We start from the raw sequence: 14,767 nt of genomic DNA, 5'->3' as shown, positions 1-14,767 counted from the left end.
AGGTGGTTCGAGCATGTGATGAGGCGGTGTACGGATGCCCCACAGTATGGAGGTGTAGGTGTGAGAGATTGACTATGGATGGCTTCAAACAGGATAGAGGTAGACCTAAGAAATAATGGAGGGAGGTGATTAGTCATGACATGAAGCAGCTACAGCTTACTGAGGACATGACCTTAGATAGGAAGGTCTGGAGGGAGCAAATTAGGATCGAGGGTTAGTGGGTATGAGTGGTGTGCTTTGTTTGCTTCTATGCAAGTAGTCAATAGTGTTATGCGTTTGTCTTCTAGTTCCTTGTTCGTAGAGTTTTGGTAATATTTGGAATTTCTACATAGACTGTATATCACATTACTCTATGGATGTCCTACTTCTTTTATTTGCTATTGGTGTGGTATCCCTTTTTGTTTGTTGTTTTTATGTTTTTCTTGTACTGTTATTTGTCCTTTGTCCTGTGTAGGGGTCTATCGGAAACAACCTCTCTACTTTGCTCGAGGTAGTGATTTGGGTTGTGAACACCTTACCCTCCTCAGACCCCACTTTGTGGGAATACCTTGGGTATGTTGTTGTTCTTGTAGAACTATCTGTAGCATCAAAAATCATGGAGCTCTATTCCACAAAACAAAGTTCACAAATGCTTATCGCCATGTATGTTCTTAACTAATATGTCATGGTGGTAGAGATACATTGCACACAACACAGTAAATCACAAATGATGAAAACAATAAAAAAACAACTGAAGTACAAGCCTCAATCACTATATTACATTTATTCCGTAATTCATATATAGAACAGGGAAGATATCACATGAGTTTGAGTGTTTACAGTATGATCCAGGCCGCTATCACTTTAAGGATTGCACAAGAAAAGAAAAGAACACCCAATTGCCTTATACCTATATAACAAATACATTTGACAAACCAATAACAAATGAGAATTCAAGCATTTATAACAGAAACATTAATCATAAATCAAACCCATGGCCACAAAATTGTTTCTTCATGTGCAACTCACCTTTCATGGCAGGTGAAGTTCTAATTTGTTGGTTGTTTTTTTTCTGTGGGGATCTGAGAAGAAGTATTATGTAAACCAACTGCAGGGGATGATGTCATGGTTTGGAATTGAGCAGCAAACTGGGGAGGAGCATGAGCCTGAGAGTAGTATATTTGTGCATGTGTGGGATCAGAAAATTCATATGCATAACTGGCAGTAGCAGCTGATGCAGGAGCAATTGGCTGAGAGGGATGGTGAATCTGAGAGTAGCCAACATATTGCTGCTGATGCTGACCCGAAGTGATCTGAACCAATTGTGGAGCTGCCACACCTGCTGCTCTATATGCACCAGCAGACATTTCAGGTTTGGAGGCAGGAGGGTTTCTAGCATGGTTGTAAGCTGCTGCAGGAGCGGCCATGCTAGGTGCAGGAGGTGTTTGGGGTTGGTTAGAAGGGATTGTTTGAGAAGACTCGCAATAATTTGTTTGCTGCACTGGCAAATTGTAAGCTTGCGAAGGTCTAGAATGAACAAAGTAAACTGGGTACTGGTGCTCAAGGGCAGGGTGCTGAGGATGAGTTTGCTGCTGTGAAGGGTATATAGGATAATAAGATGTCACTGGCACAGGGCCTGAAGGAGTATGGTGGATATATTGACTAGCATGAACATATTGTTGGGGCATCAACAATGGTTGGTGCTGATCATACTGGACTGGCAGTGCATATCCACCATCCTGAACTTGCTGTTGTTGTACCTGAGCCCTATTATTTGGATCACTGTGCTTCATATCAACCGAATTAGGAGAAACCCTATTGATCCCAGACTGCATTTGACCCCCTGATTCTTGATAAAAGAAATGTCTTTGGCCAGACAAAGGATTTGTCACACTGCTCTCACTGCATCAAATAAAATGACAATCCTACTTCAGAGAATTTTCATTATCAATTTGAGAGCTTAACAAAGAATCAGAGTAGTTCCTTCAGAGACCAGGTCAAGAGTTTGTAACAACAACGACAACATACCCAGTGTAACCCCACCAAGTGGAGTCTGGGGATGGTAAGGTAGAGAGGCTGTTTCCAATAGACCCTCAGCACAACGAAAGGTCAAAGGTTTGCAAGGTGTAAAAAATAATATCATTACAAAATGCAAGAGGATGGCTGCATACTTATGAGCTCAACCCCCTTTCTCCCCCCACAAAAAAACCCACCAAGGTAAGACCTTTTTGAACATTTATCAAAACAACAGAGCAGCATATAACAACAATCTAACACAATTATAAAGCAACTGGTATGTTTGAATAAAACATATATTGAAAATTGAGAAAATTAAATTCTTTTAGCTATTAATCTTTTACCTTGAAACTGAATTGGGGGAAGGCAAATCAGAAGGAACAACAACAGGCTTTGGCTGCAAGTGTGGAGGCTGCTGTAGCTGTTGCTGAGGCTGAGTTTGAGCAGGATTTCTGTAACCAACACCAACTCCTACACCTTGGTCCGATCTCTCATCATCTGAATAAACTTGATTAACAACAGATAACGCAGTCCCAATCACCGGAGCAGCTGGTGGAGCAGATGGTGAAGTTAAACCCATAAATCCCCCTTCCTCTTCCTTCTGCTTCAGCTCCACTTTTCCACCTCCAACTCCTAACTGTGTAAACTGTTCCTCAACCCCAACCCTTTGATTCTCCTCAACATGAACCTTAATCGGAGGCAAATTCGTCAACGATGGCGTAGAAGAAGTAGACCCGAACGACGACGTTGTTTCCACCATCGGTGAATCCGGCACCGACTGAACATCTTGACCACTAATTTTCTCATTCTTCCTCGTACCACCAACAAATGATCCTTCCAATTGTCCATCAACACTCTTTACATTACAATTCCCAACAACATCATCGTCAAGACCTAAAAGACAATTCACCGAAGAAGACTCAGAAAACACCTTATTCGTCGTTGTAGAAGTAGAAGTCGCTCCATTCAATGCGTGTACGAACCAATCCTCCGATTTTGTAGAGCTTTGTAAAAGTGAGCCAACCGAATTATCAAACTCCTCACTAGTAAAGAGAAAAACACGAATACGTGATGCTTTCGCAACACGGTCGTATTCATCAATCATGTTTTCGAGGTCTTCGTCTGTTGTAACGGAGATAAGGGAATCAAGGTCTTCATTCGGAAGTTGATACTTTAACCAAAACGGCCTACCGGCTAATAGGGTTTTGGAGAGCCGTGAAGAGAGATCAGAGAGGGGAGTATTTCTATCAGTGACGAAGATTCTTGTATCGCCACCAATGTAACAAAGGGATTTATCGTGTGGACGAGGGATTATGTGTCCGCCGTAGCTACACATAAGACGGATTTTTCCACCGGCGCCGGTGGCAGTGGCTGTGGTGTGTGGTGGTTGTTGTTGGTGGTCGTCCAAGGAGGAGTTGTTGGAATCTACTGAGTTGGGGTAGTTGATATGTGATGGTGCCGCCGGTGGTGGTGGCTGTGAGAGAGTCCCGGCGGCTACCGACGCCGTGGGGATGGTGGTGGAAATGGGTGGGCCAGGTAGAAGTGGAGGTTCCATGTGGGGTTTGGGGGTATTGTCGGGGGAGGGGTGGGAGGGCGCAGAGGGGGAGAGAGAAGAGGAAAAATTGGACGAAGGTAGATGCTTTGCCGGAGAAGAATGTCTTATAGCTTTTCCCAGTGTTTTACTATTATTGTTATTATTATTACTATTTTCTCCGCAACTAATTTGAATTGCGCGTTGCAAAATTTATTAAAGTGACAATGCTCCCAATAAAATATTTTAAAATCCAGAACTTTCGACCTCTAATTAACCATTAAGGTGGCAGGTCAAACCCTCGAGATGGTACCTCGAGACAATTTTGAATTAAGTTAACAACTTAAATTAAGTGTGACTTTCGTCTAAGAAGTATAATACATTAGCAAATGGTGTTGAATATATATATATATATATATATAATGTACCTGTATGTGGTGCTGTTAAGTTGGGGACTTTGAAGTATTGTTAAATATGTGTTAAAAGTTCAAGACGTGGGCCTTTTAATTTTCCTTTTTCTTTTTTTTTTTTTAATAATAGTAGTAGGTAAAGTGGAGTTAAGAAAGGATTAACTTTCTTTTTCCTGGGAAAGGTTTCCAGCACGTAAAATTGAACCCAAAGGGCTCTCTTTTGTTCAGCAAGGTGAGAGGAGAATTCAAAAGATCTTAAAGCGTGCAAGAAAACTCCTTCAAAAGAGGCGCTCCACGGTCAAACCTAGAAATTATTAGTTTTATCAAGAATTTTCAAAAATCCAAAGTGGAGATTAATCTCAAAAAGGTAATTTCTTCAGGTCATGCTCGAATTTTATTATAGAATATGTTGGGGTTCAGTATAAGTTATTGGTTATTGTTTGATTTGAATTACTACACTATTTCTTGAGATAGGTTTTGCAACTAGGATTTTTGAGAGAGATGGGATTTTGATACAGTGGAGTTTTAAGAATTTTTATCAATTGGGTGGATATAACATTGAATTGTATAAGCTAAAGGAGTTGGAACTTCTTACGGATTCTTGCTAAGGAATTCGATTAATATTTGGGCATAAGTGAAAATTATCGGAATAGGTTATTAAATTCACCTTCGGGTTACTAATGGACGTATATGTTATCCTCGTAGCTAGTGAATTACGTAGCGGCTAGCAAGAATTAGTGGTTGGGAAGATAAAGGCTATACTTCCGCAGGTTGAAACTTGAGGCTCGAGATATTATCGTAGTTAATAAAGCACTAAGGTATGTAAAGCTAAACCCTTCCCTCGCTGCTAAGGCACCACCCTATGACATGTGCTCTTTTCCATTTGATGTTAGTATAATTCTCATGAGAAATGAACGTGGAATCTCTATATTGCCTTACATACCATTCTCTTGTTCTACCATCAAGCTTATAAGTATATATCCTTTCTTCTTTATGTTAAATTTTCATGATACTTTCATATTATCATAAGTTTCTATACTTAGTCTTTAGGCCACAATATATATGTGGATAACACACGTTAGGAGTAAAAGTAATTAGTAATGGCATAGTTGCATTTGTATATGTTATCTAGACGATCAATATCATAACTCATATGTCATAGGCCTTCAAAGCATTATTTGATATACAGAAACGACGGGAGGGTACATAGGGTTGGCTTAGCATATTTCTCGACGTGATTCTGTGCACAGGATCGAGACCAGACCACTATAGCGAGTCCAATCATTGGGCGTACCCGCCTTTGTGGCATCTTATGTTTTTGAAGTCAGTTGGAACGTCATGTATTGGTTTCCCCTGACTCGAGCCAACATATGACATATATGGCCTGCGGGCAGACCTTCATAGTGAGCCCCTGGGCGGGGCGTACCTAGATACAGACTGCGATTACAGTTACACATATGGGATTATAGCAATGAGTATGTAAGCAACATATGCTTTATACTTGCCTCAGATTACCTTCGGAAGGCCATCTTGTGATCATTTGTACGACCTATAGGGTAAGTGCATCACCTAGGCAAAGTATAAGTCCTATATTATAATGAATGCTTGTGTTAAATATTATATAAGATGCTAATAAGGTTGGTGCATAAGTTATTAGCTCTTATTGTATATGTGTTATTTGTTGGCTCATACGTTTTTCACATTACCATTTAACTCATATGAGTTTCTGTATTTATCCAGCTATTATTCCGTCTTCTTTCATACCGGTACATGTTGTTTATGTACTGACGTTTCAGGCCCACTATGGTTTATTAATTCAGGCTCCGATCCTCCTAATAGCAGACGTCCACGTTAGGCTCTATTGCCGTTTTCAGCTGATATTTTGGTGAGCTCCAACTCTCTTTGGAGCCAGTCTATGCCTTGTATTTTTTATTATATGCACAGGTCTCTATTTGGGAATGACGGACCTGATGCCAACTAGTCACTTGTAGTATAGTGTGTTGAACTGACTAAAGGCTTCATGGACATCGTGTAGTATTGTATAGTTTTGTTAATATAACTCCCTCGTGTATATATGCAACTCTTATTGAATACCTTGCTCGTTATTATTCCATAACCTCATGTACGTCATAGAGTGCTTGTAGAATGTGTGTATACGGTTCTTGTTCGTCCTTAATTTGGGGCGTGACACTCGATCTCTGGTTTCGACCTCTGGTTAACCATTAAGGTAGCAGGTCGAACCCTCGACCTCTGGTTAACCATTAAGGTGGCAGTACTCCTAATAGAGTTTTTTCCATACCCAAGGTTCGAACCCTCGACCTCTGGTTAATGGTGAAGCAGCTCATCCACTGCACCGCAACCCATCTTGGTAATTAATTAATCCTTAATTTGATACTCTTCTTCAAAAATATTTAATAAAAAATTGTTTTACTAAAATAATTCTATTAATTATATATTAAAAATACAAATTTAAATATATACATTTTACATAACTGTTTAATAATAAAAATAATATTATAAAAACATATAAACTTCTCTTAATTTTAATTTTAATTATTGAACAACTAAAATGAAATAAATATTTTTAGCAAAAAGATCAACTAATATGAAATAAAAAAATATTTTTTATTTATTATTATTATTATTATTATTATTATTATTTATTTCAAAATATATGTACAGTCACTACAATATTCTTGATTTTCATCAGTTTTACTTTTGGGATATGTCTCTGTGGACTATAGTTAATTTCAACCATGAATTAATCGGAATTTTTGCCAGTGTTATTTCTAATGAATTTTATTTAATTGAGAAATTTTAGTAGTTGGATTGATTGGTTACTTGATAAGGATTGATTTTTGAAAAAAATTATAATTTTACATTCTTTTATTACATAATATCTCAAATTTTCAAACTAATCATAAATATCTCATATTTATAATTTCTTTCTATATAATCCATATACATAACGTTACCTTTCTCTTTTCATGCTTTATTTCCTTAGAAGGTGTCTACAATCAAGTAACCTCAATTTTTTCAAATTTTAAATTTACTATTTTTCTCAAATCTCTATTTTTAATTCATAAATATCCTTTTAATATCACGAGATCCCCCATTTCTTTCCTTTTTTTTTCCTCTTCCTTCTTTCTTCATCTTATCCACTTAAAATTCAGCTCAAACCAAAACATATTCCCCCTTACACATATACCAGTGGCTAATACAAAGAAAGAGTAATAATTATGGGGTCCAGGTCGAGGAACTCTATGTGTAACAACAACAACAACAATGGCACTACGATCGACATTGAAAAACTCAATTTAAGAGAACTGAATCTAGATTCTTTAACCTAACCAACTGTATTTATCAATTCTACAAGTACTAGAACCGATCACAATGCTCCTAAATCCAATAACCTTTCTAGACTAGTTGTAAGAAAAGACAAAAAAAAGAAAGAAAGAAAAAAGAAAGAAAAAAAAAGGATGTATATGTATAGAATTTGACATTACCAGGAGTTTTTATGTCACACCATATACATTTGTATGGAATTTGTTGTTACTTCATCCCATATACATAACGTCATTATGTATATGAGCCTAGATACTTTTTGTTACGTATATATGGTAAAATAAATACTAATGGGCTGTTTATTTCAGAACATATACATTACAAAGTTATATATATATTATGCATTAATGTTGTTATGTATATCAACCCATATACATAATTCTGTTATGTATATGTGGTGAAACAAACACTGTTGGAATGTTGTATTTCAGAACGCATACATTACAGAGTTATGTATGTGTTATGCATTAACAGTGTTATACGTAACACAATTATGTATATGGTTATGTTAGACAAGTTGAGGTGTATTTATTTTAACCTATATACGTAGCATTGTTATATATATGAAAGAATATTAGGCATGAATACCAAGCATTGTTTTATGTTTTCAAGTTTTGAATTTTTTTTAAAATTTTGATGCATATTAAACTAATATTGATTTGCTATGTATATTATTACAGAAGATGCAATCGGATGCAATTGTCGAAATCAACCCGAAATTCCTCGATGTCTAATTCCGTTGAAATTGATTTGGTGTTTCAAAATTTTGAAATTGAAAGTTGTAACTGAATTTAAGGGATCCATTAATCACAATTCCATAAATATAGAATTAATTGCAGTATGTATTTAAGGTAGATATTTTATTTTTTTCAATTATAGTTAAATCAATTAGTTTAGATACATAAGTAGTAGTGTATATGATCGACAAACTTATGTATAAAAATAAGAAGAGAGTAATTTTAATTGAAAAGGGGGAGAGAAGATAATTATGTTTCAAAATGATAGGATTTATGTCACGACCCGAGACTACCCCCTAGTCGTAACATGGTGCTTGGAATCACAAGTAATCCCAAGTTAACCCATGAACTGGCATACTATTGAGCAACTGATTTAATATATATATATATATATATATATATATATATATATATATATATAACAAAACATAATTTGCTGAGTGGACGTATAATTATGAGAAAATCTGATTGAATGTAATACTGAATAAGTTTACAACACGATACATCTTAAGAAAGAACTTGATTTATAATATCATGACTCTGATTGACTATCTATGAAACCTCTACTATACTGACTCTAGATAGATGGGACATGCCTCTAGCTATTACTAATAAATACATATGAATAATCAAAATAAATTACATGAACTACAACTGACTGGAGTCCCTGAAACAGTAGAACTCATCACCTACTGGTTAGAAGCATAAAACTGTCTGAGTATGATGTCTAGGCTATAACTGGTACCTATATTAAGAGACAATGTAGCACATAGACATATATATGGATCAGTACTTTGGAATGTACTGAGTAAGTGCGGGTGAATGCAATATGTAAATCTGATTAGGAACATAATCTTAAAACATGCATGCTAAGTACAAATAGACTCACCAAGAGATTGAAATTAACTGAAAACTAGAGTATCTTAAAACATAAGTAACAAACATAATTTGATAAGCTGGTGAATTACTACATGTAGTTACTTAAATCTTTACTTTTGTAGAACAAGTAGAACTGAAGCTGGGAAACGATAAATAGGACTATTGTATGAAAATCTCATGTAAAGTTGAACATGCTTTAAACCTGAACTGAGAGTCATGTATCGATACTGAGCATGAAAACATGAACATGTAATATTTGAGAATGCAAGATCATGCATAAACATGCTTCTGAGATAATCTGTAATCTGAAAGACTAAAATTTGTATAACTGAATATCTGGCAATCCGTACACTTGGTCAAGTAAACCTGAACTGAAATACACTAAACTACTGTATTAAGACTATGGGAGGTATCATGTAACCGACATGCCCCAGTCTGAGCTAATCGAAGTCCAACCTGTAACCCAGTTGAAAGGGTATCAGTACCGTGCCACAGGTACTAACACATGGCTAACGATGTGGATCCACAAGGCTGATGTCCCGAAGGACTAAGGAGTTACCCTCTACTGGCAGGTGCTCTCATGAGATATGTGTCAACTCTCAACTAGCAGGAAGACATCTCAAACCTATATTGGCTCCGCAGTTCTAGAACTCAGGGATCGCTACTAAGGGTTACACCCTCAATGGCAGGTGATCCCCCATCCCTGGGTTCGCTCGATGCTAAATCCTACTCTCAACTGAAAGACACTAAAATACTAACTGGTGCATGCACTAATAACTGATAAGTTCAGGTCAATGATATTCTGAAAATAACAGTGCATATGGATTATGAGGTAATTATAAACCTATAAACTGATAATTCTCAACAGGATCATGGTGTTCTGAATTTGACATTAAAACCATGGTCTGACTTGTTACTTAAAAAATGGAAATTATGTAAAACGCATAGATATTGGGTGTTCATAATCCGCCAGCACTGAATAACCATAAAATACGATAACAAAGCTTTAAAACTATAATATGGGACCATAGTTCAAAAACCCAAAACATAGACATTTCATTAAACATGTGAAAATCATGAACTTAAACATGAGAATGTGTTAAACATGAGAAATCAATATGATTACATGGATAAATGCACAAATTAGGGTTTTAACATGAAATTCACTTGAACATAACATGGGAATTGTAATTCAAAAAATGAGGTAGCTAAATTCACATGCAGACATGGCTTTACTTGAGTTAATGCGGAGTTCATGGATTTATTCACGAGTTTTATCAAATAAAATAAAATTCATGATTTTAAATAAAAATAGGATTTTTGGGATCAATGGGTGAAAGGAACTCATTAATAAACACCCACATACCTTAATTGAACAAATTCTTGAAAAAACTTGAAATTGGAACTTGAACCCTTGAATTCTTGAGAAAGAAAGCTTGAATCTTGGGACATGAATGATGAACTTGTGAAAGAAACCCTATTTTTGATTTTTTTTGAAAATTCTTGAACTTGGAAGTTTAAACTCTTGATTTCTTGGGGGGAAAGTTTGGATTTTGTTCTTGGGGAAGAGGAGGGTTTACATAAGGATTTGATGATGAAAACTAGGCAAATAATGCCTTTTTGGTGTTTTAATCTGTCACTTGGGTGCTTGGGGGCAAAGAGAAATAACTAAAATGTCCTTTTGTCTTGTATTTACGGATGCATGAAAACATTACTCTGCATCTCTGAGCTAGACGCGGTAACTTAGTCCCGCATCATGGTGCTATCGCTATAACTTACTGGTTCTAACGAAAATGATCATAACTTTTCGCTCGGATATCGGATTAAGACGAAATTGGTATAGTTGGAAAGATAATACAATTATTTATAATTTGGTGGGTGTTGAGCTGAAAAATTCCATATATATCAAAATTTATACACGTTCAAAGTTAACCCTTGTAGAATCGAAATACAAAATTTAACCGAATCAAAGGCTCTTAGCTCAACTTTGCTCTAAGTGATTTTTATGAAGATTTTTCACCTCATAATCACTTAAAACACTAGGATAAATATCATGAAATATGTATTTAAATATAAATCATGGGATTAGATTTTACACATATAGAAACGATGGTTCGATTTCTAGGTCAAAAATGCAGGGTGTTACATTATCTCCCCCTTGGAATCATTCGTCCTCGAATAAGACTGGTTAGAGACAGAATACTAAGGTAACTGTGATCATATACTGAATATGCATGACTTGGAACATGATTGCATAACTGAGGTTGAGCATAATACATGAACTGAATTGATTTCGTGAATATATGTAATTACATGAGAATAATTATAAGGCTGAGATAGAAACAAGAGAGTCAACTTATAAGTAACTATTACCTCAAGCTGGATCTGGTTTTGTAAAGAAAAGTTAAGAGGTTTAGGACATTAAAACTCAGGGTATTACAACATCTCTCCCTTGGGATAATTTATCCCCCAAATGATACTGACTCAGCTGAAATACTAAGAAAAGGCTAAGATAATGTATGGGACACTTATGAACTGAATCATGATTGAATATTTGAATCTGAAACATGATGCATGACTGAACTGAACTCACAATTTGCATGGATACGAACAAATTACCTCTTGCAATGGCCATACTCATGAAACTTCAGATAGTAAGACTAGATCGAAAGATGGAAAAACCATATGAATTTATCTGTCTGACTGCTAAATTGAATTGTAGCTATACAGACTGAATTATACTAAAAACTTATATTCAACTAAAGTATTTCTTTAACATTCTTTCTAAGAAGTTCTAATAACAGTTGGGAGAAAAAAACTTGAGCATAATCTGAATAAGATATATGAGTAGGGACTCTTAATATGGCTATAACTCTGTAACATGGAACATAGGCCTATGAAACATAAATTAGGATAGAATTACTAGGCCTTAGGTAATGAAACTGCCCAATTCAATCTTAGCTTCATTCCTTAAATACTCGCATGGGCACATATAACTACTCCAACTAAAGTTTGAGTTAAACTACCTTCTCTCACCATGGTCAAGACTAACTCATAATTACAAGGTACTACATATAACACCACAATGCTAGTCTGAACTATGAATTCAATACCCTATGAATTTTCACAACTTCTCATCTCAAGAATCGTTCTTCTTACCACCTCAACAGCTAAATTCAGCCTCTTACTAGGAATTTACTAGTGCACAATACACCTATCCACTTACATACTAATATGACATTCAAGCCTACCATTATAACCAACTATGAACTTCTAGGTAAACACCTATAAAAGCATCTTTCTCATATTCTCTAAACCTTTATCAATAATAAATTTCTTACACTATTCTTACGAAGACACACACAAAATTTTTCAACTAACCATGACATATACCAAAAGCTTTGCCTCAATCTTCCTTCGTTTTTACAGCCTTAAATAAAACAAGCATACTACAATTTTTCCATAACATGAAATATTTACTCTCCTCCATCTAAACAATTGTCCATCGCCACTATATTTACATAAGGAGAGGTCACTGAAAGTTAGAACATGAGGACCTGAAACATGAAAGAATACTATGAGTAACTTGGATATTTAACTGAGGCCTGAGGAATAGAGTATCCATGACATGGATTAATTGCAGAGGTCAAAACTAAGGATATACATGACATAATCTGAATTACACTAGTCAATAAGGGTTTACCATGAGTACCTGGAACTGAGCATTTTGTAAAGCATAAGTATATGAGTCATGAGCTGCATGACCTGAGTTCAGGGAATATGATTTGTACTGTTGAGTGAACTGGAACTCCTCATAATAGGAACTGGGAGCATACATAATTTTATGAAAAATACATGAATGTGAGCTATAATCATGGAGCTGACATGTAAGGCATGAGTAGATATCGTGATAACTGAAGCACCAAACTTTGCACTGATATAAAAATGGGTCGAACATCTTCCTCCCTTACTGTTGCCCTACAACACATTAGCCTCACTACTAGAATATGAGAGCCTAACTTGGTTCCTTATTCTATCATCCTCCCTTAGCTTTAAGCCATCATTCTAAGTCTGTGAACTCCTGTAGTAAACTCTAGACTGAACTGCAACTACTTTACTCTAGATCACGAGATATAATAATACACCTAAATACTAAACTCGCCCTGAAAGACTACACCTGAAAGTGTAAAACCCGCTGCTAGTACTTTCTTCTGAGAAATAACTCTTAACTTTCTATATCCCCAATAGTCATTATACAATAACTTAAACACTAACTAACTTAGAATCTTCATAAGTATAACCATACCATGAGTTCACACAATCTAAAGCTTCCGCTTTTCTTTGTATTAGCTTAATCTTCAAAGATTCAACTTAGATTCTAACACTTAACATGGATATCCCCAAACATTTAATGAACTATACTAATTTCATTCGTGTAAACTCCCTTAACATACAATATCCTTAACTTTCTTTAGCTTCAATAATTATCATATACTTACACCCTTCTTGAAAACATACTTGCCTCAATAAACATGTAATCTGCTTCTTTTTCTTCATAACCTACTAATATCACATCTCTAAACTTATATTTTCTCTAAACCATAAGAATTACCATTACACCAATATACCCAACATCAATAACATATAATTTTGAATCAACAAACTTAAATTCTTGCATACACTATTTCAAGCCTACTAATTCACCTTTCATACAATTAGCCCCATGGATACATAATCTACTAGATCCAAATAAGCACTATCCCCCATTTACTACTGCTAAACTTCTAGGTTCATGCTTCTATACTTTAGATCATATGTTACCATAGGATTCTGAGAAGGGATCTGAGGGCACATATGACTTTGCTTAGTTCATGATTTTTCATGAACATGAATGAAATCATTCAAACTTTAAAACCTAAAAGCACTGATGGATACTTTTGAGCCTATGTGCAATCCATAACTGTCTATGGGGACTGTCTAAGAAAAACTCTATCTATAAGAATTGAAGCTGGCTATTTTTGTTGCCTTAAAAATATGGCAGAGATGGCATGAATGTATTAACATAAGAATCTGCATAAGTTTCTTATAGAAAACTTTTACTGCACGATCTAAGACATGAAAGAAAGGAAATTTTTCTTAAATGTCCTGTAGCCTCTCGAAGAAAAGTCTAGACATCTCTATATCATTCTACAAGAATCTGCAAGACATGGCTTCATAGACACCCTAGGACACTTAACTCTGAGGTATGATACCAAGTTTGTCATGACTTGAGACTACCCCATAGTCGTAACATGGTGCTTGAAACCACAAGTGATCCCAAGCTAACCCATAAATTAGCATAATATTGAGCAACTGATTTAATATGTATATAACAAAACATAATTTGTTAAGTGGAAGCATAATCATGAAAATCTAATTGAATGTAATCCTGAATAAGTTTACAACACCATACATCTGAAGAAATAACTTGATTTACAGTATCATGACTCTGACTGACTATCTATGAAGCCTCTACTATACTGACTATAGATAGACAGGACATGCTTCCAACTACTACTAATCAATACATATAAATAATCAAAATAAATTACATGAACTACAATTGACTGGAGTCCTTAAAACAAGCAAACTCATCACCTACTAGTTAGAAGCTGCAAACTGTTTGAGTATGATGTGTAGGCTACAACTGGTACCTATATTATGAGACAATGTAGCACATAGACATATATGTGGATCGGTACTTTGTAATGTACTGAGTAAGTGGAGGTGAATGCAATAAGTCAAACTGATTAGAAAGATAATCTTAAAATATGCTTGCTAAGTACAAGTAGACTCACCAAGAGATTAAAAATAACTAAAAATTAAAGTAT

At 35.5% G+C, this 14,767-nt stretch overlaps 1 protein-coding gene across 2 annotated transcripts; it reads right to left on the bottom strand.

Moving 5' to 3' along the window:
- Nucleotides 1–736: 736 nt before the first annotated feature.
- Nucleotides 737–3,729, bottom strand: LOC107870585. 2 transcript variants are annotated; one of them, XM_016717155.2, is made up of 3 exons: nt 2,340–3,646; nt 1,009–1,881; nt 737–889 (listed from the first exon to the last, which is right to left on the bottom strand). In XM_016717155.2, the coding sequence occupies exons 1-2, from the start codon at nt 3,548–3,550 to the stop codon at nt 1,029–1,031; spliced, it is 2,064 nt and encodes a 687-aa protein (XP_016572641.2). In that variant the 5' UTR covers nt 3,551–3,646; the 3' UTR covers nt 737–889; nt 1,009–1,028. The 2 variants fall into 2 exon arrangements, with proteins under 2 accessions (XP_016572641.2, XP_016572640.2); XM_016717154.2 differs by having other exon boundaries at nt 737–1,881; nt 2,340–3,729.
- Between the last annotated feature and the right edge of the window lie 11,038 nt (nt 3,730–14,767).

The sequence above is a fragment of the Capsicum annuum genome, chromosome 5 (genome assembly GCF_002878395.1).
Source record: "Capsicum annuum cultivar UCD-10X-F1 chromosome 5, UCD10Xv1.1, whole genome shotgun sequence".
Classification (NCBI taxonomy): Eukaryota; Viridiplantae; Streptophyta; class Magnoliopsida; order Solanales; family Solanaceae; genus Capsicum; species Capsicum annuum.
This window is presented reverse-complemented; position numbering and strand designations above follow the sequence as displayed.

What these genes read in the sequence shown, in the direction of transcription:
- LOC107870585 (XM_016717154.2), bottom strand. Translation starts at nt 3,550, where the DNA reads ATGGAACCTCCACTTCTACCTGGCCCACCCATTTCCACCACCATCCCC. An exon ending in TCCCCCAATTCAGTTTCAAG is followed by an intron (nt 1,882 to 2,339) that starts GTAAAAGATTAA and finishes TATTTGATGCAG; the next exon opens with TGAGAGCAGTGTGACAAATC.